We start from the raw sequence: 24,163 nt of genomic DNA on the forward strand, positions 1-24,163 counted from the left end.
AATGAATAATGGGCAGTTAAAATGAGGTTGCTAAGTCACGTGAGCCATTGGACTTCTAAAGTTTCATAAAACCGTGTAAGCACTTAATGAGACCAAAGGGCACACTTTGTGTGTCTCTTTGAACAATACAACATTGTTTTGAGGTGTCATTCATTCATTTGAGGTGTCTAGGTCATGCGATCAACCTGATATTTAATTGTAAGTGTTTTTTTATAAATATATATATATTTAATTTAATCATTTTATGAGAAAACCAAAGAGTGTGCAACATGCTGCTCTATGTGAGGAATAATTTACAGTTGAAATGAGGTTGCTAAATGACGCGGTTGAGGAGATATTGCAATTTGAAAATTGTGATCATGTACTTTGTTGATGGTCCCTAAATGTTAGCTTTCACGTCAAATCCGAACCCAGTTTCATAATCCAACGGCCTTTTGATTGTGAAACTAGGGTCGGAATCGGTCAAATAAAACCTGTGCAATACTGTACACCTTTTTTCTTTCATAAAGAGCCTAACCTGAGTTATGTAGGTCAAGTCGTTTGCGAGCTGTTTAAGTTTAAACGTCCGAATGTCTGGCCAACATCGAATCTCAAACCAATTTTACCACGGTGCCACACCTTAGCAAAACCAGCGCAGCCCAACAACCAGTCACGGCAGGGTTCAAATGAACAAACTGAATTTGTGGGGGAGAAAAAAGACAAACAATATCACAGTGGATTATGACCATTTCGGATGTATTTTGTGTGATAATAAATAGGGACGTCTCTGCGCAGCCTATCGGATTCCAGGATGAAATATGCATCCAGATGAAAAGACTGCAGTCCTTTCGCTAATCCTTTTCTATCCTTCTTATCTCGGGACTCATAGCAGTCTGATCGCTATGGGACAGCGAAGCCGTGGGACAAAACCGTGCAAATGATATTTCAGTAAATGACAAACGCAAGTCTGTTTGGCTTCAGTGGGTGCTGACTGGGTGCATGCAGGCTAGCTGTGCAGTGCACGCATAAAAGTGGGCCAAAAATGTTCCTCGCATTCGTCTTGGGACTCTACCTGGCGACAGGTGCGCTACCCTCCTCGGTGAGCGCGTGCCCGTCACAGTGTAGCTGTTTTTTTCACAACCTAAGTGATGGATCTATGGCCAGGTGAGTAGAAGAAACTAATGACAAAATCAACCAATGTATCGCTTAATGTGCATGTTTTTATTTGTTTGTGCAGACGCATTCCGTTTAATTTAAGAGACTTTTCTCGCACGATTACAGATGTTGGACCTTCACTGCGAAATCAGCATGTGGACAAAGTAAATTATTGGGAGTGCATGATGTCCAATTTTATTTAATGCAGGATTATCTTGCAAAGGCACGTTGACCAACTCTCTATCTCTGACAATCTCTCTGAGTTGAGTTTATAGTGAGAGTGGTAGGTCCTACATGTAGGCTTTTGAATTAATTTACTATAATTGGCACATAGCCTGTATTAAATAGCCTGTATGAAAACCCAATTTGACATTTCACATAAATAATTCACACCAAAAATGTCAGTTTCTTTTTACAAAAAGTTCAAATAATAATAATATTTGTGTTCCTTTCCTCCCACATTTTTTATTTAAACAACATAAGCCTAGGTATAACACATCCCGTTGTTTCCTCAGGAGTGTAATTTGCAATGACCCCGAGATCTCCATTGTGCCTGCCAGTTTCCCCGTGGACACGTCCAAGCTGCGAATCGAGAAAACAGCCATCCATCGTATCCCGAGCGAAGCCTTCAGTTACCTCCCCAATCTGGAGTTCCTCTGGATGTCCTTCAATGTGCTGTCCTCTCTCAAGCCGGACAGTTTCCGTGGGATGCTAAATCTGGAGGAGCTGCGACTGGATGGGAATGCCCTCACCGCGTTCCCCTGGGAGTCTCTTATGGATATGTCCAGCCTCACGCTGCTCGACTTGCACAACAACCAGTTGACCTCAGTTCCCGCAGACGCCACAATTTATTTAAAAAACCTGACCTACCTGGATCTGTCCAGCAACAACCTTCTGACTGTTCCAGCTGAGGTGCTCGCCACCTGGCTAACAGTTAAACCTGTGCAGGGCCCAGAGAACTCCAAAATTATACTTGGTAAGAGAGAGAGATTTGTTTACATTTCTTTTCCTTTTTCCTTTTTTTCCTCACAATTTACCAGGTGATCGCATGTACCGTTGAGATGCACTCTCATTTACAAGAAAGATGTGGCTAGAAGTCATCCCTAATATAAAACCACAAGACAATCATACATTCAGATCAGGCATGTTTTCCATCATAAATAATTGCTTAAGTAAAATAAGCCACATCTTTTTCAGTCACTCAGAGTTGTTGGTTGAAAAATCCCTGGAAATGGAGAAAAAAGGAGATACTGTATACAAACGAATATGTGATATGTTTCCAAATCCTCTGAAAAAGTCAACATGATCTGAGTATTGTGAAATCACTCCCTAAATCTCAATTTAACCATCATCGCCGTCGTCATTATCGTTGTCATCATCATTGTCATCATTGTTGGCCAGCAGCATACCAACCTGCATACCACTGCTGGCTTGCCTCTAAAGCTAAGCATGGTTGGACCTAGTTGGTCCCTGGATGGGAGACCAGATGCTGCTGGTAAGTGGTGTTGGAGGGCCAGTAGAAGGTACTCTTTCCACTGGTCAAAATAAAAAATCTAATACCCCAGGGCAGTGATTGGGAGCATTTCCCTGTGTAGGGTGTCTATTTTTGAATGGGATGTTAAACTGGTGTCCTGACTTTCTGTTATCTCTTAAAGATCCCATGGCACTCATTGTAAGAGTAGGGGTGTTAGCTCTGGTGTCCTGGCTAAATTTCCAAACTGGCCAACTAATCATCCCCAGCTTCCATTTGGCTCATTCATCTACCCTGTAACTATTCCCCAGGTTGTTGCTGTAAATGAGAATGTGTTCTCAGTCAACTTACCGATCCTAAAAACATTTGAGTTTTAAAAAAATGGCTTAAGTAAACTACATCTATTTTAGTCACTCAGAGTTGTTGATTGATTGAAAAATCCCTTGAAATTGAGAAAAAAATTGATATAATTTCCAATTTAACCATCATCGTCGCCGTCGTCATCACCACACCCGTCATTGTAGTTTATTCTAGAATGTAAGTAATCCTCACACAGACATCCACAGCAGCCATCTGTAGCCATATGTGTAACCAGAGAGACACTGTCATTCCTTTCATTCACGATGTGTTTGTAAACAGACCAGGCCAAGGAGTTTTTCATGACCTAACCAGGAAACACTCTGGGCCCTTCTTATATTGTGTACTCCACTTCATACTGTAACTCTTACATTCTCCTCTGACCCCACCAATCCCCATTAGTATCCTTTTTTATTTTATTCATCACAGAATTCAGAGTTCAATTTTATTTTGCCATGTGATTTAATGAGTTGACCTTGAACCATCCAGGTCTCCATGACAACCCCTGGCTGTGTGACTGTCGCCTGTATGACCTGGTCCAGTTCCAGAAGTTGCCAACGTTCTCTGTGGCATTAATCGACACACGCCTCCGCTGTGCAGCCCCCGAGAGCCTGTCAGGTGTTCTGTTCAGCGATGCCGAGCTGCGGAGGTGCCAGGCGCCACGCGTCCACACAGCGGTGGCACACGTCCGCAGCGCCGTGGGAAACAACGTGCTGCTGCGCTGCGGGACCATTGGCGTTCCCAGCCCGGATCTGGCCTGGCGCAGGGCGGAAGGGAAAGCCCTGAACGGGACAGGTGAGTCAGCAAGGGATTTGTGTATGTTTGCTTCTCTTCCTTTCTCTCTCTGTCAGTGTGACTAACACTTCAGCTCCACTATAACGCTTTAACTCCACTACACACGTTGCATTTCTTTGCCATCAGCGTCGTATCAATGTGCTGTTCTACCTGCTGCACAGAGCACGTTGTTTTGAGAGCGGAGAGGAGCACAGGGGAAGAGCATATTTATTATATTTTCTACTGTGCTGTACCATATCCATCGATTATGCATAACTACAATATATTTTGTCCAGTGTTTTTCAAATACTCATTCAGTTGTTGCTAGTGTTTGTACTAAATGATCCTGTAATTACACAAGTTGCTTTTGTTTACATTGTGAACCTAGCTAATCAATGTAGCTAGCTAGCTAGTAGTCCTAGCTTCTTGAATTCATAAATCTTACTAAAATAAGCAGTGATGCATACTGCCCTACAAAGGCAAAATGCAGTAAAAGCCTTTTTTAAGCTTTCTTTGCTAGCCAGCTAAATATGTTGTAGGTAGTTAAGTGATAATGCACTAATGTATCATCTCATTATAAAGTCATTTTTATGCATATCAACTTAAAATGATCCACACACAAGTGTACGGTTGTGAAGAAGGCGAGACAGCACCTTTTACCCCTCAGGAGGTTAAAAAGGTTTTGCGGCTGTACCATTTAGAGCATTTTTTTCCTGCTGCACCCATGCTTGGTATGACAATAGCACCGCCCTCGATCACATGGTGCTACAGAGGGTGGTGCAGACAGCCCAGTACATCACTGGGCTTAAACTCCCTGCCATCCAGGGAAGTCTGCTTCCGTATGGCAACCGGTACCGGTGCATCAAGTCTGACACCAAAAGGCTCCTGAAGAGCTTCTATCCACAAGCCATAAGACTAAATGGCTAACTAAATAGCGAACAACTGGCTACAAGGACGATCTGAGTTGATCCTTGTATTTATTTTTATTTTTTTGCTCTGTCTCTATACACACTCATAGGGCCCTACACACTCACACAAACTGACACAACAACACACACAGACAAACACTCACTCCATCATTATCTAACACACACATAATATTCACATACATTTATACTGACTCGCATACAATCATCATATACACTGCTGCTACTCTGTTTATCATATATCATTGTCATGACGTGACTATCATTAAAGTGAAGACTGTTATATTATCAAATAAATTCTCCATGTGTAATTATTATGTGATTAAATTAATCATGTACACATTAATTAACTAGGAAGTCGGGGCACCTTGGGAAAATGTTGTTGGGAAAAGAGTTATTATTTCCCGAATTGAACTCTCTTCAGATATTTTCATATCTTATCGATTACAGTGTATTAATGTATTATTACCTCATCGGTCATTCTGAACCTCGTAATTTCCTGTAGTCTGCACTTTATTGATGAATCAGCGATACACAAATTGGCTCAATTATTTATTTACTAACTAATTAAACAATTACAAAATACACACTAACATAATACAGTAAATAGTCTCCCGAAGATTAACAGAACAGTTTGGTTATACACGGTGGAGATTTCAGAGAGAGGAGGGGGAGGAAAAGGGAGACAAAGGAGAAACTCTATCGGACTATGGGAGGCTACGCTCATGAAAATAAAACATCTTAAGCACTCTAATAACCGCTCATTCGGAAAAAGGAATGCAATTTATACATTCACGATTGAGCTGTCCTTGATCGTCCAAATCCTTTCGTCACAGAGTTGTTGGGTGTACGACTCTGGTTCGGCCACCAGAGATCAACATATCCTTAGGTAGAGCTCCTGCTCATGGTGGTGGTAAGAATAGATACTTTGACATATCCTGTACAGTAGTTCTTTTGAGTTCATCCCGTTAGAATGCTTCAGAGGTTGTGTGACAATACAGAAGCGGATGCAAGATGCAAGCAACGATGGTTTAATGAATACAGTTTACAGCAGCAACAGGACAGACAGACTGTACTCAGACGGAATCCGAACCAGGGACTAGGGCGCATACTCCGATGATAGCGTGCTGAGAAATCCAGGGGAGTGTGTCCGGAATGGGTAGGAAGGAGCACAGCAGAATCCACACAAGGGCGGCGAGAGATGAGCACGGACACACGACACAACCTCAGGGAAGTAACAAGCACGGACACACGACACAACCTCAGGGAAGTAACAAGCACGGACACACGACACAACCTCAGGGAAGTAACAACGATCTGACAACAAGAAACACTGGTTACAGAACATATAAAGGGAAGATAAGTGGTTCCAGCTGGCGCAGACAATCAGGCCGAGATTGGGAACCACGCCCACACAAACGAGAGAGAGAGAGAGGCAGTGGATTCATGAACCGTGACAATACCCCCCCCCTAGGAACGCCTCTTGGCGTTCCCAGGCGAATTTACCTGTCGATTGAAATCATCGATAAGGGAGTGATCCAGAATGTCCCTAGCAGGCACCCAACTTCTCTCCTCCGGGCCGTAACCCTCCCAGTCCACCAGGTACTGGAATCCGCGTCCCCTCCTTCTAGAGTCCAAAATACGATTGACAGAAAAGGTGGGTTCCCCATCAACAAGTCGTGGCGGCGGGGGAACCGGGACCGGCGGGTTAATGCGTACCTGAAACACAGGTTTTATTTTAGACACATGAAAGGTAGGATGAATTCTCCTATACGCCGGAGGAAGCTTGAGCCGGACCGCCACCGGACTAATGATCCTGGTGACTCTGAACGGGCCGATAAATTTGGGGGCAAGCTTGTTCGAAACGGATCGGAGTGGAATGTTCTTAGTAGAAAGCCACACTCTTTGGCCAACGACGTATACCGGAGGCTTCGACCGGTGGCGATCGGCCTTAGCCTTGGTGCGCCCCCCCACCCGGAGAAGAGTCTCACGGGCTCTGCTCCATGCGTGACGGCACCTCTGGATGAAAGCGTGAGCGGAGGGAACAGTGACCTCGGACTCCGTACTGGGAAAGATAGGTGGCTGGTAACTTATTCTTAGAAACCAAACATCGCAACACTCTCTCCAAATCTTGGTTGGCCCTCTCCGTTTGACCGTTGCTCTGGGGATGAAACCCTGAAGACAGGCTGACACTCGCTCCCAGTAACCTACAAAACTCTTGCCAAAACTTGGACACAAATTGGGGCCCCCTGTCAGAAACTACGTCCATCGGCAGGCCATGTAAGCGAAAGACGTGATCCACGACAGTTACCGCTGTCTCCTTGGCAGATGGTAATTTAGGCAAGGGAATAAAATGAGCCGCATTCGAGAACCGGTCCACCACGGTCAAAACAACCGTCTTGCCCTGAGAGGGCGGGAGGGCGGTAACAAAATCTAGCACGATGTGGGACCAGGGTCTCGAAGGGACCGACAGCGGTTGGAGTAACCCATCTGGGGGTCGATTAGAAGTCTTCCCAGTGGCACATACCGAGCAAGCCAAGACAAAACTGTGAATGTCACGAGCCATCAGTGGCCACCAAAAGCGTTGCTTAACCAAAAAGCTAGTGCGGCTGACTCCTGGATGACACTCTACGTTGGAGCAATGCCCCCACCGAATAACATCGGACCGACACCCCTCCGGCACAAACAACCGATTAGGCGGGCAACCGGGCGGAGGCGTTACCCATTCTAAGGCCGTTTTGACCCTCGATTCAACCTCCCATGTGAGTGTGGAGACCACTAGGGTCCCGGGTAGGATGCACTCGGGAGTGGATGGGCGTTCGGAATGGTCAAAAATGCGAGAAAGGGAATCGGGTTTGACATTCTTGGAACCCGGGCGATACGAGAGAGAGAAATCAAAACGTCCGAAAAAGAGTGCCCACCGCGCCTGCCTGGTGTTGAGTCGCTTGGCGGTTCTGATATATTCCAAATTCTTGTGATCGGTCCAAACTATAAAAGGTACCCCCGAACCCTCTAACCAATGGCGCCACTCCTCCAGTGCTAACTTCACTGCCAACAACTCTCTGTTGCCAATGTCGTAGTTGCGTTCCGCAGGTGATAACCGATGGGAAAGGAACGTGCAAGGGTGCATCTTGTCGTCAGAAGAGGAACGTTGGGAAAGTACCGCACCTACCCCCACCTCTGAAGCGTCCACCTCCACCACGAACTGACGCGAGGGATCGGGAGCTATGAGGATGGGAGCCGAAACAAAGCGGCTCTCGAGTTTGGCGAATGCAGCCTCTGCTGTATCGGACCACCTGAACGTCACTCTGGGGGAGGTTAAGGCGGTAAGAGGAGCGACTATCTGGCTAAAGTTGCGAACGAAACGCCGGTAGAAATTGGCGAATCCCAGAAACCTCTGTAGGGCCTTACGGGAATCTGGGCTTGGCCAATCCACCACAGCCTTAACCTTGTCAGGATCCATGCGAATACCTTCAGTCGAGACGATGTAACCTAGGAATGGAACGGATTGTGCATGAAAAATGCATTTCTCCGCCTTGACAAAAAGTCCATTCTCCAACAACCTCTGAAGCACTCGTCTGACGTGCTGAACGTGTTCCTGGAGAGAAGAAAAATCAGTATGTCATCCAGGTAAACATATATGAACTGATCAATCATATCTCTCAGCACGTCATGGACGAGTGCCTGGAAAACCGCTGGGGAGTTGGATAGCCCAAAAGGCATGACCAAATATTCGAAGTGCCCTCTGGGGGTGTTAAACGCGGTCTTCCATTCATCCCCCCTCCTTATGCGAACCAAATGATATGCATTACGTAAATCCAACTTAGTGAACACGGATGCTCCCTGTAACCTTTCAAAGGCTGAGGACATCAACGGTAAGGGATAGGTATTCTTCACTGTAATGTTATTCAGCCCACGGTAATCAATGCAAGGACGCAGAGATCCGTCCTTCTTCCCCACAAAGAAGAACCCCGCCCCCGCTGGAGAAGGACGAATTAATCCAGATACCAGAGAATCAGAGATGTTTTTTTATTTTATTTTATTTCACCTTTATTTAACCAGGTAGGCAAGTTGAGAACAAGTTCTCATTTACAATTGCGACCTGGCCAAGATAAAGCAAAGCAGTTCGACAGATACAACGACACAGAGTTACACATGGAGTAAAACAAACATACAGTCAATAATACCGTATAAACAAGTCTATATACAATGTGAGCAAATGAGGTGAGAAGGGAGGTAAAGGCAAAAAAGGCCATGGTGGCAAAGTAAATACAATATAGCAAGTAAAACACTGGAATGGTAGTTTTGCAATGGAAGAATGTGCAAAGTAGACATAAAAATAATGGGGTGCAAAGGAGCAAAATAAATAAATAAATAAAATACAGTTGGGAAAGAGGTAGTTGTTTGGGCTAAATTATAGGTGGGCTATGTACAGGTGCAGTAATCTGTAAGATGCTCTGACAGTTGGTGCTTAAAGCTAGTGAGGGAGATAAGTGTTTCCAGTTTCAGAGATTTTTGCAGTTCGTTCCAGTCACTGGCAGCAGAGAACTGGAAGGAGAGGCAGCCAAAGAAAGAATTGGTTTTGGGGGTGACCAGAGAGATATACCTGCTGGAGCGTGTGCTACAGGTGGGAGATGCTATGGTGACCAGCGAGCTGAGATAAGGGGGGACTTTACCTAGCAGGGTCTTGTAGATGACATGGAGCCAGTGGGTTTGGCGACGAGTATGAAGCGAGGGCCAGCCAATGAGAGCGTACAGGTCGCAATGGTGGGTAGTATATGGGGCTTTGGTGACAAAACGGATTGCACTGTGATAGACTGCATCCAATTTGTTGAGTAGGGTATTGGAGGCTATTTTGTAAATGACATCGCCAAAGTCGAGGATTGGTAGGATGGTCAGTTTTACAAGGGTATGTTTGGCAGCATGAGTGAAGGATGCTTTGTTGCGAAATAGGAAGCCAATTCTAGATTTAACTTTTGATTGGAGATGTTTGATATGGGTCTGGAAGGAGAGTTTACACTCTGACCAGACACCTAAGTATTTGTAGTTGTCCACGTATTCTAAGTCAGAGCCGTCCAGAGTAGTGATGTTGGACAGGCGGGTAGGTGCAGGTAGCGATCGGTTGAAGAGCATGGATTTAGTTTTACTTGTATTTAAGAGCAATTGGAGGCCACGGAAGGAGAGTTGTATGGCATTGAAGCTTGCCTGGAGGGTTGTTAACACAGTGTCCAAAGAAGGGCCGGAAGTATACAGAATGGTGTCGTCTGCGTAGAGGTGGATCAGGGACTCACCAGCAGCAAGACCGACCTCATTGATGTATACAGAGAAGAGAGTCGGTCCAAGAATTGAACCATGTGGCACCCCCATAGACTGCCAGAGGTCCGGACAGCAGACCCTCCGATTTGACACACTGAACTCTATCAGAGAAGTAGTTGGTGAACCAGGCGAGGCAATCATTTGAGAAACCAAGGCTGTCGAGTCTGCCGATGAGGATGTGGTGGTTGACAGAATCGAAAGCCTTGGCCAGATCAATGAATACGGCTGCACAGTAATGTTTCTTATCGATGGCGGTTAAGATATCGTTTAGGACCTTGAGCGTGGCTGAGGTGCACCCATGACCAGCTCTGAAACCAGATTGCATAGCAGAGAAGGTATGGTTAGATTCGAAATGGTCGGTAATCTGTTTGTTGACTTGGCTTTCGAAGACCTTAGAAAGGCATGGTAGGATAGATATAGGTCTGTAGCAGTTTGGGTCAAGAGTGTCCCCCCCCCTTTGAAGAGGGGGATGACCGCAGCTGCTTTCCAATCTTTGGGAATCTCAGACGACACGAAAGAGAGGTTGAACAGGCTAGTAATAGAGGTGGCAACAATTTCGGCAGATAATTTGAGAAAGAAAGGGTCCAGATTGTCTAGCCCGGCTGATTTGTAGGGGTCCAGATTTTTCAGCTCTTTCAGAACATCAGCAGAATGGATTTGGGAGAAGGAGAAATGGGGAAGGCTTGGGCGAGTTGCTGTTGGGGGTGCAGTGCTGTTGACCGGGGTAGGAGTAGCCAGGTGGAAAGCATGGCCAGCCGTAGAAAAATGCTTATTGAAATTCTCAATTATGGTGGATTTATCAGTGGTGACAGTGTTTCCTATCTTCAGTGCAGTGGGCAGCTGGGAGGAGGTGTTCTTATTCTCCATGGATTTTACAGTGTCCCAGAACTTTTTTGAATTAGTGTTGCAGGAAGCAAATTTCTGCTTGAAAAAGCTAGCCTTGGCTTTTCTAACTGCCTGTGTATAACGGTTTCTAGCTTCCCTGAATATCTGCATATCACGGGGGCTGTTCGATGCTAATGCAGAACACCATAGGATGTTTTTGTGTTGGTTAAGGGCAGTCAGGTCTGGGGAGAACCAAGGGCTATATCTGTTCCTGGTTCTAAATTTCTTGAATGGGGCATGTTTATTTAAGATGGTTAGGAAGGCATTTAAAAAAAATATCCAGGCATCCTCTACTGACGGGATGAGATCAATATCCTTCCAGGATACCCCGGCCAGGTCGATTAGAAAGGCCTGCTCGCTGAAGTGTTTCAGGGAGCGTTTTACAGTGATGAGTGGAGGTCGTTTGACCGCTGACCCATTACGGATGCAGGCAATGAGGCAGTGATCGCTGAGATCTTGGTTGAAGACAGCAGAGGTGTATTTAGAGGGGAAGTTGGTTAGGATGATATCTATGAGGGTGCCCGTGTTTAAGGCTTTGGGGGGGTACCTGGTAGGTTCATTGATAATTTGAGTGAGATTGAGGGCATCAAGTTTAGATTGTAGGATGGCTGGGGTGTTAAGCATGTTCCAGTTTAGGTCGCCTAGCAGCACGAGCTCTGAAGATAGATGGGGGGCAATCAGTTCACATATGGTGTCCAGAGCACAGCTGGGGGCAGAGGGTGGTCTATAGCAGGCGGCAACGGTGAGAGACTTGTTTTTAGAGAGGTGGATTTTTAGAAGTAGAAGTTCAAATTGTTTGGGTACAGACCTGGATAGTAGGACAGTATCTCTCCATAGCCTCCCTCTCAGGAACAGAGAGTGAATATAACTTGCCTTTAGGCGGAGACTCACCTGGCAATAATTCTATTGCACAGTCATAGGGACGATGCGGAGGAAGAGAAGCAGCACGGGACTTACTGAACACCTCCTTCAGGTCGAAGTATTCAATGGGCACGTTAGACAAATCCACTGCCTCCTCTAGAAACACAGAATCAGACACAGACGAACAAGCAGACACTAAACAAGACTCAAGACACTTGTTACTCCACATGGATATAGAGTTATGACCCCAGTCAACTCTGGGGTTGTGTTGGGTGAGCCAAGGGTGGCCGAGAACTAATGGTGCAAGGGGTGAGTCCATGAGTAGGAATGATAGTGTCTCAGTGTGATTGCCAGAAGTGATGAGTGTGATAGGTTCAGTGGTGTGAGAAATGTTGGGGAGTTCTTGACCATTGAGAGCGTTGACGGATATCTTGTGCGTGAGTGAGGTGATAGGAATCTGGAGTTTGTGAGCGAGCTTGAAGTCCATGAAATTACCCTCTGCTCCTGAGTCCAGTAACGCTTGGGTGTCGTGTGTGTGGGTGGCCCATCTTAGTCTTACCGGGAGGAGAGTAGATGATGAGGTCTTCTCTGTGGTGACACCACCCGATCATATCCTCATGCTTACTACCGGGCCTGATCTTTTACCGGGCAGGAGTGGATAAAGTGGCCCGCTCTACCACAGTAGAGACAGAGTCCTTGGGATCTCCGCCTCTCCCTCTTTTCCCGGGAGAGGCGAGCTCTCCCCAGCTGCATGGGTTCGTGAGCGGAGGCTGAACTGGCCGTGTTCCCGCCGCTGGCATGCCAGTCCTCCGTGTCGTTATACGGTCTGTTAGGGCATGCTCGGCGGCCAATACGACTCAGACGAGCGTCGACCCTCAAGGCTAGTTCCACTAGTCCATTTAAACTCCTGGGAAGGTCCAGAACATAAATCTCTTTCTGGATCCGGTCCTCCAGCCCATGCAGGAACATGTCCCACTGCGCCTCCTCGTTCCACTGACACTCTGCGGCCAGAGTGCGGAATTGGATGGAGTATTCCGATACTGAACGGTCTCCTTGGCGAAGGTCAGAGAGTAGTCTGGCCGCCTCCCTACCCGCCACGGCCCGATCGAAGACCCTTCTCATCTCCTCGGAGAGTGTCTGGAAAGAGGTGCAGCATGGGTCCTGGTTCGCCCACACCGCCGTTCCCCAAAGAGCCGCTTTGCCTGATAGCAGTGTGAGTACGAATGCTACCTTAGACTGTTCACGGTTGAAGGTCCGTGGCTGCAACGAGAAATGCATGGAACATCTCGTAAGAAAAGCTCTGCAATAGTCAGGATCACCTGAATAACCCTCTGGTGTCGGTAGCCGTGGCTCTAGCTGCGAATCCGGCTCTGGCGGGGCGGGTTGAACTGCCGGTGTAGGTGGCGCAGCGGAACCCCTCAGATGTTGCAATTGTTGGGTCAGCTGGGATACCTGCGTCGCAAGGACTTGTACTGCCCGACCTGTGCTGGAGATGTTCTCCTTGTTGATCCATTCTCGTGATACTGCGGGAAATGAATTCGGTCAGACTCGTTGAACTCGCTGCATCCATGGTCTGGTCAGATCGTTCTGTGACAATACAGAGGCGGATGCAAGATGCAAGCAACGATGGTTTATTGAATACAGTTTACAGCAGCAACAGGACAGACAGACTGTACTCAGATGGAATCCGACCCAGGGACTAGGACGCATACTCCGATGATAGCGTGCTGAGAAATCCAGGGGAGTGTGTCCAGAATGGGTAGGAAGGAGCACAGCAGAATCCACACAAGGGCGGCGAGAGATGAGCACGGACACACGACACACGACACAACCCCAGGGAACTAACAACGATCAGACAACAAGAAACACTGGTTACAGAACATATAAAGGGAAGATAAGTGGTTCCAGCTGGCGCAGACAATCAGGCCGAGATTGGAACCACGCCCACAAGAGAGAGAGAGAGAGAGAGAGAGAGAGAGAGAGAGAGAGAGAGAGAGAGAGAGAGAGAGAGAGAGAGAGAGAGAGAGAGAGAGAGAGAGAGAGAGAGAGAGAGAGAGAGAGAGAGAGAGAGAGAGAGAGAGAGAGAGAGAGAGAGAGAGAGAGAGAGAGAGAGAGAGAGAGATTCATGAACCGTGACAGGTTGTTGGTGTTCTCATCCTAGGCTACGTACGTTTTCATCTGCAGACTGATAACGCGATGTCTAGGATTTGCTTCTTCTTTAGTGATCGATAGTTTCAGAGTTTATAACCATTTTGCAACATTCGGCTTATACCTGAGTCTGCTTGGTCTACAAAGTGGTAACCATTTCAATGTGGGGACCAGGGTCCTCACGTCCTCTAGTCTTGTCCTTTGGTAGAGTTGTAGTTTTAAACCATTTTGCAACATCCGGTTCACGTCTTAGTCTGCTTGGTCTATAGAGTGGTAGATTTCTTAACCATTTGTAATGTATTCAGCTGGCGATACACGCGCAGTTGAAGTCGGAAGTTTAAATACACCTTAGCCAAATACATTTAAACTCAGTCTTAGGTCAGTTAGGATCACCACTTTGTTTTAAGAATGTGAAATGTATAGAATAAGAATAAGAGTAGAGAATTATTTATTTTCGCTTTTATTTATTTCATCACATTCCCAGTGGGTCACAAGTTTCCATACACTCAATTAGTATTTGGTAGCTTTGCCATTAAATTGTTTAATTTGGGTCAAACGTTTCGTATAGTCTTCCATAAGCTTCCCACAAAATGAATTTTGTCCCATTCCTCCTGACAGAGCTGGTGTAACGCACGCAGTCAGCTTTTAGGCCTCCTTGCTCGCACACGCTTTTTCAGTTCTGCCCACACATTTTCTTTGGGATTGAGGTCAGGGCTTTGTAATGGCCACTCCAATACCTTGACTTTGTTGTCCTTAAATTCTTATTAAGGTATAGGGGGCAGCATTTTCACTTTTGGATAAATAGCGTGCCCAATTTCAACTTCCTGCTACACTCATGCCAAGAATATAAGATATGCATATTATTAGTAGATTTGGATAGAAAACACTCTGACGTTTCTAAAACTCTTTGAATCATGTCTGTGAGTATAACATAATTTATGTAGCAGGCAAAACCCTGAGGACTAACCGTTCAGAATTTGTTTTTTTTGAGGTCTCTGTCTGTTCACTGATTTCTCATTGGCAAACGATATTTCTTAGGAACTTGTTTTCAGTTCCTACTACTTCCACTGGATGTCACCAGTCATTGCAATTTGGTTGAGGTTATTCATTTGTGCAATGAAGAAGTAGGGCCATCCTGGAAAAGGGTAATGCTGTTGAGAGTTGGCCAAGACTAGTAAATTAGCGTCAGTTTCCTCTCGTCCTCTAATGAAAACAGATAGACCCGTCTTCAATTTGATCGATTATTAACGTTTAAAAATACCTAAAGTTGTATTACAAAAGTAGTTTGAAATATTTTGGCATAGTTTATAGGCAATTTAAAAAATATATTTTGTAGTGACTTTGCGCATTTTGGAAGCTGGGTTTTTCTGGATCAAACGTTTCAAATAAATTGACATTTTGGATATATATGGACGGAAGTAATCGAACAAAAGGACCAATTGTGATGTTTATGAGAGATATTGGAGTGCCAACAAAAGAAGCTCGTCAAAGGTAAGAAATGTTTTATATTTTATTTCTGCGTTTTTGTAGCACCTGCAGGGTTGAAATATGCTACCCTCTTTTTTTACTGTTGTGCTATCATCAGATAATAGCTTTTTATGCTTTCGCCGAAAAGCCTTTTAAAAATCTGACATGTTGGCTGGATTCACAACAAGTATAGCTTTAATTGAGTATCTTACATGTGTGATTTAATTATATCAATTTATTTGAATTTGCTGCGCTGCATTTTCCCTGTTTTTTTGGCCAAGTGGGACACAAGCGTCCCCTATACCATAAGAAGTTAAGTCATTTTGCCACAACTTTGGAACTATGCTTGGGGTCATTGTTCATTTGGAAGATCCATTTGCGACCAAGCTTTAACTTCCTCACTGATGTCTTGAGATGTTGCTTCAATATATCCACATAATTTTCCTCCCTCATCATGCCATCTATTTTGTGAATTGCACCAGTCCCTCCCACAGCAAAGCACCCCACAACATGATGCTGCCACCCCCGTGCTTCACGGTTGGGATGGTGTTCTTCTGCTTGCAATCCTCTCCCTTTTTCCTCCAAACATAATGATGGTCATTATGGCCAAACAGTTCTATTTTTGTTTCATCAGACCAGAGAATATTTCTCCTTGTGGAGGTGTACAATTTTTTCTGAGGTCTTGGCTGATTTCTTTGGATTTTCCCATGATGTCAAGCAAAGAGTCTGAAGGTAGGTCCGCCCTCTACACTACCTGTGGATGTATTTCAAGGGACAGGAGGGCGACTCTGGCAGCACCGGACAGGAGGGCGACTCTGGCAGCACCGGACAGGAGGGCGACTCTGGCAGCACCGGACAGGAGGGCGACTCTGGCAGCACCGGACAGGAGGGCGACTCTGGCTCTGGGAGCAGGCACAGGACTCACCAGGCTGGGGAGACATCCATGAGGCCTCTTGCTTGGCCGAGGCACCAGATTCACTGGGCCGTGGAGGCGCACTGGCAGTCTCGAGCGCAGAGCTGGCCCCACCCATTCTGGCTGGATGCCAGCTTCCACCCGGCATATGCGGGACGCTGGCACCGAGCACACCGGCCTGTGAATGCTCTGCCTCGACACCGTGAGCATCACCCCATAGCACAGGGCCTGACCAGTCCCATGCTCGCCACGGTAAGCACGGGGAGTTGGCTCAGGTCTACTACCTGACTCTGTCACACTCCCCGTGTGCCCCCCCAAAAAAACATTTTATATATATATACTGTATTATTTACTATCTATTGCATCTTAGCCTATGCCGCTCTGACATTGCTCATCCATATATTTATATATTCTTATTCCATTCCTTTACTTAGATGTGTGTGTATTAGGTATTTGTTGTGGAATTGTTAGATATTACTTGTTAGATATTGCTCCACTGTCGGAACTAGAAGCACAAGCATTTTGCTACACTTGCAATAACATCTGCTAACCATGTGTATGTGACCAATACAATTTGATTTGATCTCAGCGCAAGATCTCAGTGCTGTCACTAAAGACCCTGATTTGATCCCAGACTGTATCATGATTGGGAGTCCCATAGGGCGGCGCACAATCTGCCTAGCGTTAGGGGCGGGTTTGACTGGGGTAGGCTGTCATTATAAAAGAAGAATTTGTTTTCAACTGACTTGTCTCGTTAAATAAAGGTTAAATAAAAACAATAACAAAATTGCAACAATGTCAATGAGCATCATCACTATCTTTCCTTTGTAGTACCTTAAACTGTCATGATTACCAGCTGAGATAAACTTTAACAAATTGATATTATTCAGAGTTTGTCTTAAAAGGTTTTAACAGAATTCCTAGGACCTTCTCTGAGACGCTTTGTGGATATGGCCCCTGCATTAAAAAACACTTTAAATGGGAATCTCCCCTGTCTTTGTATTACTTTTTAGTATTTACATTTTTTTACTCTGACTAATAATGTGTCCATGTCTCTTCTCTTGCTCTTACAGTCCAGCAGGAGAACTCCAAGGAAGGCATTATCTGGTCCATCCTCAAATTCCCAGCCGTGTCCTACCGTGACTCAGGGAAGTATGTCTGCAAGGCCACTAACTATGCCGGAAATGCAGAGACCATCATCTCCCTGGTTGTCTCTGATGCTCCCCCAAAACCCGACAATAACAACAACCAAACCAGCGTGGTTGCTGCTACTGTAAAAAAAAACAAAGTCAACAAACCCAACGGGATGGGGAAGGCGGCATACCAGGAGAAACTGGTGGATAGATTACTGGTTCCCACCCCCAACCCTCAACCCCCACCTGCTGTTGTGGACTCCAGCCCTGAGCCTGAAGGTGTGGTAGTGGGAAGTGTGGCAGATAGAGCCACCCCTGGACCAGCCAAGTTGCCCAGTCCAGACGGACTCCTGGAGCTGGAGAAGACCAACCTGAGCAACCTGGCCCAGGCCCAGTATGACCCGGACCGGATAGTTCGCTCGGTCAAGGTGTTGGGCGATACGGAGAACACCATCACCCTGAACTGGCGGGCGCCCAAGGCCAAGAACACCACAGCCTTCAGTGTGCTCTATGCCGTCTTCGGCGAAAGAGACATGCGCAAGATCAACGTGGCAGCAGGTCAGAATCGGGTCTTCATCGAGGGCCTGGTGCCCAAGACTAAGTACATTGCCTGCGTGTGTGTCCGGGGCCTGATCCCCAAGAAGGAGCAGTGTGTCATCTTCTCCACCGACGAGGCGGCCAGTGCCGCTGGCACCCAGAAGCTCATCAACGTCATCGTGATTACTGTGGCTTGTGTCATTGCTGTGCCACTCACCGTAATCGTTTGCTGTGGTGCGCTCAAGAGGCGTATCCAGAAGATTTGGGGCAAGAAGTCCAAGGACATCCAGGACTCGTATGTGACTTTTGAGACGCTGTCCCCCGGAACCAAGGCTAAAGGGTTGGAGGGTGAGTACCTGACCAGACTCAATCCTGAGGAGTCCAACCGGCTGCTGTCGGCCCGATCCAGTCTGGACTCTGAGGCCACAGCAAAGATAGAGGGTCAGCCCAACGAGTACTTCTGCTGACTTCATGATCCAGCTCCCTCCCCATGCCATCTCCCACACTCACTCCCTCTGGCTCAACACATCTCCACACACACAACTCCTCTACAGCATAGCCCCAGACACACACATCATCCCCATCATAGCCCCAGACACACACATCATCCCCATCATAGCCACACACACACACCTCATCTTCATCATAGCCACACACACACACATCATCCCCATCATAGCCCCACACACACACCCCATCTTCATCATAGCCCCGCACACACACCCCATCTTCATCATAGCCCCGCACACACACCTCATCCTCACCATTGCTCCACACACACTCCTCTCCTTCACCATAGCTCCACACACAAACCTCATCCCCACACACCTAATCCTTTCTCTCAGCCTCACCAAAGCCACCCACACATATCCTATACTCTCCCTCACTGTCAGCCCAGTCCTACACACACATCTCATCTTCACCATAGCCCCAGACACATACATCGTCCTCACCCCAACCACAGCCCCACACACACACCTTGTCGAAATGCTCATCACAGTCCAACAGACATATCTGCTTGTCCTACTTTCTCTCACCGTGTTCCCCCCCACACACACAGGGCACAGGACTCTCCCCCACCTCTCCCATCATGTTGGGTGCCACCATATCGGGGGTTCTATGAGAGGATGCTTGGACGATGCACCATCATGGAAATATCCGTTTAAAGGAGTTTTGACATTTTTATCCTTAATTTTTTTACATCTGAAATGTATACTATTTCAACAGAGAGAATGCTAATGATGTAATTTATTTTTACACTTCTGGGGGATTATCAGTTGTAAATGAGCCCTCAAATGAGCCCTACAGATAGTATTTCATTTAAATACATTTATCATAGTTAAGTTAAGTAAAAGTCTGAAAGAAGGATATCTGGGCCAATATTTATTATTCTCAAAGGAGTGCTGCTCTAGGAACACTAGCCTTTTGGATCATAATAAATGAGAAAACATGGACATAGGGGACCTGGGGCCATATCCACAAAGTGTTCCAGAATAGGGCCTAGGAATCCTGTTAAAACCCGTTTTAAGCCAATAATTTAAAAAATCCCAGCTCAGATTAGGTTTAAACTCTGAGCCAGGACGAAAATCAACTCATAAAAGTTTATCTCAACTGGTAATTACACAAAGAAAATATAGTCATGACACTCATTGACATTATTGCAAATTGGGGGAATAACCAATCACGTGTCACCATCTATGAAATCTATAGCACACAGTAACACACACCCCCACAGTGTCTGTCACTGTACATCAAGTAATATGAATTTGAAATTATTTTCAAAAATGCAAGAGATACTGGTGCAGGTACTTCTAGATAATTTATGGGTTGCTTATATAAAAATATCAAAACATTCTTTCATCAACTCCAAAGCAATTTTCTGTATAGCTAGTTAGGACCGCACATATGATCTCCTAAATATCTGTCGACTAGGTAGGACTCTTCCCACTGGGCACAGGCGTCAATTCAACATCTAGTTTTGATTTAATTTTGGTTGAGTTGTCACCTAACTTGAATTGAACAAAAAATGGCACCATGTCATTGGATTTAGGTTAGGTGAAAAAGAGTTGGGTGAAAAAAAATACAAAATTCCCTTACGTTGACCACTTCATCTCATTTCTTTGTTGAAATGATGTGGAAACAACACTGATTCAATCAGTTTTTGCCCAGTGGATTATGACTAAAATGGCTTCATGCATAGATTTGTGGATACAGCCCCTGATTCTAGATTAGAACTCCTACTCTGAAGGGCTTTATGAATCCTGGCCCTGGGCCCGAATCCAAAAAGCATCTCCGAAAAGGTAATAGGAATCCTGTTATTTTATTTAACCTTTATTTTAACATGGAAGACATATTGAGTCCTAGGTCTCTTTTACAAATGTGCCCTGTATATACAACCTAAATATACACATTATACCAAAACTATACAGTATCAGTCAAAAGTTTGGACACCTACTCATTCCAGGGTTTTAATTCATTTTTACTATTTTCCACATTGTAGAATAATAGTGAAGATATCATCACTATGAAAAAACACATATGGCATCATGTAGTAACCAATTTTCTTTTTACAAATCAAAATACATTTTATATCTGAGATTCTTCAATGTAGCCACCCTTTGCCTTGATGACAGCTTTGCACAATCTTGGCATACTCTCAACCAGTTTCTTGATGCATTCACCTGGAATGCATTTCAATTAACAGGTATTTGTATTTATTATGGATCCCCATAATAAATGGTGTTCTTCCTTGGCCTAGCGTTGTCCATGCTTGGCCAGAGTAGGCCATCATTGTAAATAAGAATTTTTCTTTACTGACTTGCCTAGTTAAATAAAGGTGCAATTTTAAAATTTAATTTAAAAATATATAGCATCAATTTCTCTCAGCAAATCATCTGTCATTTGTGTAAGTGCCATGCTTGTTGAATGTTCCCTATATGTGTGCTGAGCCAGTAAAGGTGGCTTTACTATTCTTGGGTAGCAGAATTACTTTAGCTTCCCTCCAGAACTGAGGGCACACAATTTCTAGTAGGCTTAAATTGAAGATGTGGTAATATCGTCTGCTATTATCCTCAGTTATTTTCCATCCAGATTGTCAGACCCCAGTGGGTTGTCATTGTTGATAGACAACAATTTTTTCACCTCTTCCACACTGACTTTACAGAATTCAAAAGTACAATTCTTCTCTTTCAGAATTTGGTCAGATATACTTGGATGTGTAGTGTCAGCATTTGTTGCTGGCATGTCATCCCTAAGTTTGTTTATCGTGCCAATGAAAAGTAATTAAAGTAGTTGTGCCTTGTAAAAGTAAATTTGTGGAATTTCTTTCCTTGTTAATGCATTTTAGCCTATCAGTTGTGTTGTGACAAGGTAGGGATGGTATATAGAAGGTAGCCCTATTTGGTAAAAGACCAAGTCCATATTATGGCAAGAACAGCTTAAATAAGCAAAGAGAAATGGCAGTCCATCATTACTTTAAGACATGAAGGTCAGTCAATACGGAAAATGTTAAGAACTTTAAAAGTTTCTTCAAGTGCAGTCGCAAAAAACATCCAGCGCTGTGATGAAACTGGCTCTCATGAGGACCGCCACAGGAAAGGAAGACCCAGAGTGTCCTCTGTTGCAGGGGATAAGTTCATTAGAGTTAACTGCACCTCAGATTGCATCCCAAATAAATGCTTCACAGAGTTCAAGTAGCAGACTCATCTCAACATCAACTGCTCAGAGGAGACTGCGTGAATCATGTCTTTGTGGTCGATTGCTGCGAAGAAACCACTACCAAAGGACACCAATAATAAGAAGAGACTTGCTTGGGCCAAGAAACACGAGCAATGGACATTCAACTGGTGGAAATCTGTCCTTTGGTCTGATAGTCCTAAGTCCAAAAAGTTCCAACCGCTGTGTCTTTGTGAGATGCAGAGAAGGTGAATGGATGATCTCTGCATGTGTCGTTCACACCGTGAAGCATGGAGGAGGAGGTGTGATGGTGTGGGGGGTGCTTTGCTGGTGACACTGCCAGTGATTTATTTAGAATAAATAAATCACACTTAACCAGCATGGCTACCACAGCATTCTGCAGCGATACGTCATCCCATCTGGTTTGCGCTTTGTGGGACTATAATTTGTTTTTCAACAGGACAATGACCCAACACACCTCCAGGCTGTATAAGGGCTATTTGACCAAGGAGAGTGATGAAGTGCTGCATTAGATGACCTGGCCTCCACAATCTTCCGACCTCAACCCAATCGAGATGGTTTGGGTTGGACCGCAAAGTGAAGGAAAAGCAGCTAACAAGTTCTCAGCATATGTGGGAACTCCTTCAAAGCTGTTGGAAAAGCATTCCTCAAAAAGCAGATTGAGGGAATGCAAAGAGTGTGCAAAGCCATCATCAAGGCAAAGGTTGGCTACTTTGAAGAATCTCAAATATAAAATGTATTTTGATTTGTTTGATTTGTTTGATTTGTTAGATTTGCTTAACACTTTTTTTTGTTGCTACATGATTCCATGTGTTATTTAAACTCAGTTTTTCACAATTCCTGACATTTAATCCTTTTAAAAATTCCTAGTCTTAGGTCAGTTAGGATCACCACTTTATTTTAAGAATGTGAAATGTCAGAATAATAGTAGAGATAAAGCTTTTATTTCTTTCATCGCGTTCCGAGTGGGTCAGAAGTTTACATACACTCAATTAGTATTTGGTAGCATTGCCTCTAAATTCTTTAACTTGGGTCAAATATTTTGGGTAGCCTTCCACAAGCTTTCCACAATAAGTTGAGTAAATTTTGGCCCAATCCTCCTGACCAGAGCTGGTGTAACGGAGTCAGGTTGTAAGGCCTCCTTGCTCGCACACGCCTTTTCAGTTCTGCCCACAAATGGGATTCACTTTGTTGGGATTGCCTTTGTTGTCCTTAAGCCATTTTGCCATGACTTTGGAAGTATGCTTGCGGTCATTGTACATTTGGAAAACCTATTTGCGACAAGCTTTAACTTCCTGACTGTCTTGAGATGTTGCTTCAATATATCCACATAATTTTCCTCCCTCATGAAGCCATCTATTTTGTGAAGTGCACCAGTCCCTCCTGCAGCAAAGGACCCCCACAACATGATGCTGCCACCCCGTGCTTCACGGTTGGGATGGTGTTCTTCAGCTTGCAAACCTCCCCCTTTTTCCTCCAAACATAACGATGGTCATTATGGCCAAACAGTTATATTTTTGTTTCATCAGACCAGAGGACATTTCTACAAAAAGTATGATCTTTGTCCCCATGTGCAGTTGCAAACCTTAGTCTGGCTTTTTTATGGCGGTTTTGGAGCAGTGGCTTCTTTCTTTCAGGTTATGTCGATATAGGACTCGCTTTACTGTGGATATAGATACAAAAGTACCTGTTTCCTCCAGCATCTTCACAAGGTCCATTGCTGTTGTTCTGGGATTGATTTTCACACCAAAGTATGTTCATCTCTAGGAGACAGAATGAGTCTCCTTCCTGAGCAGTATGACGGCTGCGTGGTCCCATGGTGTTTATACTTACGTACTATTGTTCGTACAGATGAAAGTGCTACCTTCAGGTGTTTGGAAATTGCTCCCAAGGGTGAATCAGACTTGTGGTGGTCTACAATTTTTTGTGAGGTCTTGGCTGATTTATTTGGATTTTCCCTTGATTTTAAGCAAAGATGCACTGGGTTTGACGGTAGGCCTTGAAATACATCCACAGGTACACCTCCAATTGACTCAAATTATGTCAATTATCCTATGAAAATTTTCTAAAGCCGTGGCATAATTGTCTGGATTTTTCCAAGCTGTTTAAAGGCACAGTCAACATAGTGTATGTAAACTTCTGACCCACTGGAATTGTGATTCAGTGAAATGATCTGTCTGTAAACAATTGTTGGAAAAATGGATTGTGTCATGCACAAAGTAGATATCCTAACCGACTTGCCAAAACTATAGTTTGTTAACAAGAAATTCATTGAGTGGTTGAAAAAATTGTTTTAATGACTCCAAAGTGTTTGTAAACTTCTGACTTCCAATGTAAATGGCAATTTCAACTCCAACCACAACCCCTTATGATAACCGTCTCCCAACTGACATGCTTAAAGGGAACTTATTGACATCATTGTTTTTTTCTTTGTATACTGTATATGATATGTATGTGTATGATTTGTAAATCATTGTCTGTACGATTTAAACTTACATTTATAAACATATGCATCTGTATTTTTCAATTGTATGTTCTTGAAGAA

The 24,163-nt window shown here is 44.8% G+C and overlaps 1 protein-coding gene across 1 annotated transcript; it reads left to right on the plus strand.

Annotated features, from left to right (window-relative positions):
- Window positions 1–807: 807 nt before the first annotated feature.
- On the plus strand, window positions 808–20,439 carry LOC124047760 (leucine-rich repeat, immunoglobulin-like domain and transmembrane domain-containing protein 1). Its single transcript, XM_046368070.1, has 4 exons — window positions 808–1,143; window positions 1,650–2,110; window positions 3,452–3,757; window positions 17,326–20,439. Exons 1-4 carry the CDS (start codon window positions 1,022–1,024, stop codon window positions 18,387–18,389), a joined length of 1,953 nt encoding a protein of 650 aa, XP_046224026.1. The 5' UTR covers window positions 808–1,021; the 3' UTR covers window positions 18,390–20,439.
- Window positions 20,440–24,163: the final 3,724 nt, after the last annotated feature.

This window comes from Oncorhynchus gorbuscha, linkage group LG11, assembly GCF_021184085.1.
Source record: "Oncorhynchus gorbuscha isolate QuinsamMale2020 ecotype Even-year linkage group LG11, OgorEven_v1.0, whole genome shotgun sequence".
NCBI classification, from domain to species: domain Eukaryota; kingdom Metazoa; phylum Chordata; class Actinopteri; order Salmoniformes; family Salmonidae; genus Oncorhynchus; species Oncorhynchus gorbuscha.

Excerpts from the sequence above, each read along its gene's own strand:
- LOC124047760 (XM_046368070.1), top strand. The coding sequence starts at position 1,022 with ATGTTCCTCGCATTCGTCTTGGGACTCTACCTGGCGACAGGTGCGCTA. Across the intron at positions 1,144-1,649 it reads AGTGATGGATCTATGGCCAG|GAGTGTAATTTGCAATGACC; the intron begins GTGAGTAGAAGA and ends TTGTTTCCTCAG. Across the intron at positions 3,758-17,325 it reads GAAAGCCCTGAACGGGACAG|TCCAGCAGGAGAACTCCAAG; the intron begins GTGAGTCAGCAA and ends TTGCTCTTACAG.